The 6,599-nt window shown below is 49.3% G+C and overlaps 1 protein-coding gene across 1 annotated transcript in view; it reads right to left on the reverse strand.

The window, feature by feature from the left end:
* VAT1 (vesicle amine transport 1) overlaps nucleotides 1-6,361 on the reverse strand; it is a 46,651-nt gene extending 40,290 nt beyond the window's left edge. Inside the window, exon 1 of the mRNA XM_044298936.1 lies at nucleotides 5,841-6,361. Coding sequence (XP_044154871.1) covers nucleotides 5,841-6,272 — 432 coding nt within the window. The 5' untranslated portion in view covers nucleotides 6,273-6,361. The remainder of the gene's footprint in view (nucleotides 1-5,840) is intronic.
* Nucleotides 6,362-6,599: the final 238 nt, after the last annotated feature.

Consider the following 6,599-nt stretch of genomic DNA (forward strand, 5'->3'; position numbering starts at 1 on the left):
AGGGATTACAGAATTCAGCAGATTTGAGGGCAGATTAAAGACTGAATCCCATGACCACATCTCGCCTTTGACAGCCGCGAAATTAGAGAACATGAAAATCCTCACACAGGGCTGACACTTCCACACCCACACTTCACAGGCGAGTGCCATATACCATTACTAGGTGCAAAGTATCTTAGTTCACCAACCCCCAAATGTCTCAAACTCTGTTCCTGTAAGACTTTATACATTTGCAATATAGACCACTGTATAAAAAGATTATCTAATGATCAAAAAAAACAATGAAACATCTGAAAATGCAGCAAAAAAAACACTGCTGTGTAGGGCTGAAACGATTACTCAATTGAATTCTTTGCATTGAGGATTCATTTGTGTCATGTCACCACGGAGCGGGAGTGAAGCGCTTGCTATGACTCACCGCTCCGTGGTCACCCGCCAGCCCGTACCACGCTGCACTTTCAGCACATATGCGTGCACTATGACCTGACTCTGATGTCAGTGCAACACACAGAAAAGACAGAGGAGCTGTGGAGTGGCGCCCCTACAGGATAAAGTAAGTACTGGCACTGGGAGGCAAGCTGAAGGCACGGGGAGGAACTGATGAGTTTTTATAAGTGAAAACAGTCTATTAATTCATTTTTTCTTATTAGACTACTCGATCGTAAAAATAAATCGGTAGAATCTTTGATTACTAAAATAGTTTACTGCAGCTCTAGTGCTGTGTGTCTTAGAGCAGTAATCTGCAGCTCTCCAGCTACAATGAAACTACAACCCCCAGCATTGAGAAATGCTGGTGCCTTCTCCTCGGGGTCCCCAGCCGTCGCGGCCTGCTGGATTCCAGGAGCTTTTCCCCTGACATGTACGGCATTTAGGATTAAAGCCCTGCACCAAGTGCAGTACATGTATGACACCTGGATGTCAGTAAGTGTACCCTGAGGGATTTGCCCTATAATTTACACCAAGTTTCATAAATTATATAAGCCTGTTGGGCTGCAGGAGGCCACACCCCTTCTGCTAAGACACACCCACTATAACATGTAAAACAAAGGAATATAAAGGGCATACATTTTTTGCATATCAGCACATGTAGAGTAATGATACAAGTGATGAGCTTAAAGGGGTTGTCTGGGGTTTTCTAAATTGCGGATAAGAGTAGGCAACGTAATAAAAAGTCCCACCCATTCAATCCCCTGCCAGCGGTCCCTACAGTAATTACATCACATTGTTTGTGCGAGCACTACAGGCAAATCACTGGCCTCAATGGGCCATCAAGTCACTGCCGAGGCCAGCGAATGGCTGCAGTAGTCATGTCAATGGTGTGACCCTATTGCAGCAGGGACTGAATTGGTATTCGTTATTTCATCACTCCCAGAGAACGCCTTTAAATAGTGCACAATATAGAAATTCTACTTCCACTTCGACGAGAGAAGACCAGCTATGGCCCCTGTTTTTCCCCTCTCTGGCCTAGTCAGCATTTTTTGAGTTTTTCATCGACGTGTGCCGTCTTCATTTTCTGCGGATGGCACACATACCCACTGATTTCAATGCGTCTGTTCACACGTCAGTTTTTTTTGTTGGATTTTTTACTGTAAAAAAAAAAGCCAAGAGACATGCACTACTTTGGTCCATGAGGCAGACCAGACATGCCCATTGAAGTCTATGGGTCCGTGAAAAATCAGACAACACGGATGGTGTGTGTCATGTCCTTTTTCACTGCTAGGAGATGCTCTGGAAATTTATTTTCAGCTGAGCACAGACGGACCAAACACAGACCTTCACGGATGAACGTTTTCACAGACGTCAAACTGACAAGGAAATGTGGGTGCTGGCTGCAGGGGTAGGGAACACTTGCCAATACACATGTCCTTACACAACTGGGGCAGACTGAAGTGGAGCAGTTCACCATCAACCAGTCAAAACCTAGGTGATAGCGACCCCTTGTTACTAGAGGGTTACCGTCTTAGTCTACTTTCACACGCTTTTTGGCTTTCAGTTTGCGAGATCCGTTCAGGGCTCTCACAAGCGGTCCAAAATGGATCAGTTTCGCCCTAATGCATTCTGAATGGAAAAGGATCCTCTCAGAATGCATCAGTTTGGCTCCGTTCAGTCACCATTCTGCTCTGGAGGCGGACACCAACACGCTGCCTGCAGAATTTCGCTGTTCACTTGACGAAACTGAGCCAAACGGTAAGTCAATGGGGACGGATCCGTTTTCTCTGACAATAGAAAACGGGGCCGTCCCCCACTGACTTAATGGTGTTCAAAATGGGTCCGTCATGGCTATAGAAAACATAATCCAACCAGATCCATTCATGACGGATGCATGCAGTTGTATTATTGTAACTGAAGCATTTTTTTTGCAGAGCCTTGACGGATCCGCAAAAACACTAGTGTGAAAGTAGCCTTAAAGGGGTGGTCATGGAGCACATTCTACATTTTTCAATCCAGCACCTAGATCTGAACACTTTTGTAATTGCAAGGGAAAAAAAAAAAGTAGTATAGCAAGTGAGCGATTCAAGGCAACACATCTGTATAGCGCCACCTGCTGTTTCTTGTTTTCCTTTTTTGTCCATCTCACTTAGGTGGTCGAACGTGCTCAGTTTAAATCTTCAACTGCCACCAGCCATATGTTCTTTTAGAAGCTGTGGCAGTTACGGGGAAAAAGGACCCCCCCCCCCCCTTTTTGTGAGGTCCAGGGCTGGTTCTAGCTTTGTTGAGATTGTCATGTACGATATGATGTCCGATTTTCATTTTTTACAACAATCACGGCAGAGCCCCTTTAGTTTCTATATGGAAGGCTGAGGACACCAGTCACACTTACAGTATCCCAGCAGGACCCCGACAAGATGGGTATTCAAACAGGGGTTCAAAAAGTAAATGCTTCTACTTCTAAATCAGAGAAATCTAGGTTAGCCAATAGGGCACTACATTCAGGACCTTCTTAGCTGGAGCACCTCTTGATCTGTAGGACCATCTGGCAAGTCGATGGGCTGCAGATTACAGGTTATCACTGGAAGTCTGCGGAGCAGGAACCTCCTTCCATCACAAGGAGATAGGAAAGGGGATGTCCACTTTGGTCAATCACAGGACCAAGTGATACAACATCCTAAAGCCTACAGGATCAGAGAGCTGATTAGCTTTGAAGTCCACCACAGGTCATAAGAGTATGACCTCCACTCACGGAATTGACAATTGGGTAGCCTAAAGGCGTGGCAGCTGAAGTGGCCACCACTGTCGACCAGAATACATTTTTCTCTCCACTAATGGCTAGACACCAGGTGGCCAGTCTCTACATCGAGTGGTGTTAACCAGGTGGGGACATTAACACCCCCTGGCCCCTGCCTCACCCACTTTAAAAGATGCCTTGTCCCTAGGTTTGGGGCCATGTTATAATGCATCTAGGGTTTAGCGGTCTGAAGATGCCCCACTGTCACATCTGGACATATCAGAATTACAAAAGTAGAAGAACGCATCCATTAACCTAGAGGAGTCCGGCAGCTACGGGAAAATGCGCTTCACATACTACACAATTCCAAAAGTTTGTGACATGGGCCTCTTTAGAAAGCTAAACACCTGCCGCCCAAGTATAAACCAGTGGTTTGGTGGCCCCAAACCAAGTGGCAGCTTTCATTTAGAGAGGTATTCTAGTTTCATGAGACTGATCGGTCGGTTTCCGATTGGTGAAGGTCCGACTCTCAGTACCTACGCAGATCAACTGACTGAAGAGGCTGCGGCGTGAGGGCTAGTGTTGCTTCCTCTTCAGTTGTTTACCTGCACACCATCTAGTGGTGGTACAAGGTCATTACAGCTGTAATTACACAGCGCCACCACTACAAGGGAGACGGCGCACAGAAACACTGATGAGAATGCCGCACTAGCGCTGCGGCCCCTTCAAATAGTGGATTGTCAGCCCTCCAATCAATCTGATATCACAGAACCAGAATACCCCTTTAAGTCAAAATTAAAGGGGTTGTCCGGGTTCAGAGCCCATTTTCACCCGGCAGCCCCACTGATATGAGCATCAAAGCCCCACTGATGCTCTCCCTGTATCGCACGGGGCAAGGGCTTTTTGTTTATATTTTCACACTGCTAGGCAGAGGCTTCCGCCTAGCAGTGTTGCCAGTGACGTCAATGGGCGAGCTCTGGCGCTTCCCTAGCAGTTTTACAGGCTGGGGCAGCACTAAAGCCCGCACATTAGTTGGGCAGAAGCCTCCGCCTAGCTTTACCCATAGAGAGCCTGGTACATCACTGGATCTAATATAAAAAATAAAAATACATTTTCACATCTTTTCCCTGTGCGATTCAGGATGGTATCAAATGCACCGATGCTCATCAGAGGGCCTGCCTGGGTGAAAATGGGGATATGTCTGGGTTCAACCCCTTTAAGAACCAGCTGATACTTTTCAAGAAGATACCCGATTTCATTGGCATAACACTCAGACCATCAAGCCTGCAGCCCTCTACATCACGTTCAGCTACTGAAGTGACTGGTCCACCCTTCTGCCAGGCATACCCACCACTCGACACACAAAAAGCAATGAAACTGGTAGAACGGACTAGAGAAAGTCTAGAACACAACATTATGACCTAATTGCGGCTCTAAAGTATCTTGTTAAGGGCACTGGGCACCTACACAAGATGCCAAAAAGTTGCCTGAGGTACCCGATCTTTGCAGACCGTGGATATAGCGCTGTGCACAGGACCAAGGCACTTCTGCTACATAGCCAAGACAATGCAAGATATTGGGTGTGGTCCTCAGACAAAGCACAATCTTCCTACAAGCCAGTGGAGGAAAAAAAAAGTCAGTAAGAAAAATCAAGCGCCTCCCCAGGCCAATGTGGAGCGCTCAGCAGGACAGCTCGCTGCACCACCCTACACATTTACCAACATGCAAAGGGACAATGCATTTATGACCAATTAGCCAGACAGCCTGGAACTGCCCCCTCTGCTGGGAGGCAGAGGCAACGCAGGCAGAAATCAAAAAGCTGATATAAAAATACCAGACAACTATATCGATCCATTGGATCCGTCACCTGAGCATAATACAAGGGCGACCATTACTCATCTCAGTGAGAAGGCGGAATAATCCCGCTTCACCTCCCCCCACAAAACTGCCATACCCTAGAACTGCTGCTAGAGTCACACCTAAGTAGTATGGACCCCCCTGAGACTGGAGAAAAAGGGGTCCACGTCTAGAACCGTGATCCAACGCGTACCATACCCAGCATCTATTTGCTGTAACAGTTTAACACTTTCTATCCCCTCCACCCCCTTTCAGGGGGTCACACCCATAGAGCAGCTGCACGTGAGGGGGTTAAATAACTCCTTCAAGACACAAGAAGAATTATTGATTACATGTGGACGAGACCGGCGACAAAATATTCCCCAATCGCCCATAGAGGAGCAGAAAAGAAAGGAAATCACTGCACACAGGGGCACTGCGAGGGCAGCACCCTCACCAACCTGACCACTATGCCCCCCAGTCACACCCATCCCCAGTCAGCAGAGGGTTAATAAAGCCAGCTGAATGGACCAGGTTTACAGGGCGTGACTGGTCCACTGACAATGAGCGCCCGTGATCACCAGCCCAGTGCCAAGCACAATGAGGGTTGTAGTCACAGTGCCAATACAGGAACAGGTCTTACAAATGATGTACCCCACCCCCCTCCAGTCACAGCTGTGACAGGGGCACACCCAGCTGCCAGCGGGAGGCTTCATGTCCCAGCCACATGTTTGCCCATAGCTGTGCCAGCACACCTACCTGGCAGGTGGTAATTAGAGGGCAGCACCGCTCATTAGCATAGGGAGGTAACGCCATGGGGCACACACAGGGCACTCACCTGCCTGTCAGTCACTCCTTCTCCCAGCTCCTCCACGATGCCCGCGCACTCCATGCCCAGGGAGACTGGCATGGAGGGCAGCCGGTCGCACACCCCTTGTCTGGCCAGCAGGTCGGAAAAGTTCAAGCCGCAGGCTCGGACCCGGACGAGCACCTCCCCGGCCTTGGGCTTGGGCTGCCCCTTCTTGGTCTGCAGCTTGACTTTGTCATAGCCGCCGTGTGCGGTCAGGACCAGGGACTTGTAGGTGACTTCGGGCTGCGGGGGCTCCGCTGGTGCCGCCGCCACCTCCTCCTCCGCCGGCTTCTTCTCCTCCTCAGCAGCCGCCGCCGCCGGAGCCTCTTCCTTCTTCTGCTCCTCCGCCTGGGTCTCCTCAGGCTTCTGCTCCTCAGCCTTCTGGGGCTGGGCAGGGGCCGCTTCTTCTCCCGCAGACATGCTTGCTGGCTGGTGGGATGGAGGCTCGCAGTGTTATCCCGGAGACAGGCACAGCACAATGATAGAGCGGCGGGGAGTGTCCGGCTCTCAGCTGAGGAGAGGAGGGGCCGCCGGCTCGCTGCGCTTTATACCGCCCGGTTAAAGAGACAGGAGGATGCGCCCATCGCCTCCTCAGACAAAAGTGCAACGGTTTCCCATGGCAACCAATCAGATTCCAGCTCTCATGCCTCTAAGGCAGGTTAGGAAATGAAAGACGTGATGGGATTGGTTGCTATGGGCAACTGCTTCCCTGGTCTGATTTTTAGGTGACTTGCTAGTATGTCGTAA

Source organism: Bufo gargarizans, chromosome 6 (assembly GCF_014858855.1).
Source record: "Bufo gargarizans isolate SCDJY-AF-19 chromosome 6, ASM1485885v1, whole genome shotgun sequence".
NCBI lineage: Eukaryota > Metazoa > Chordata > Amphibia > Anura > Bufonidae > Bufo > Bufo gargarizans.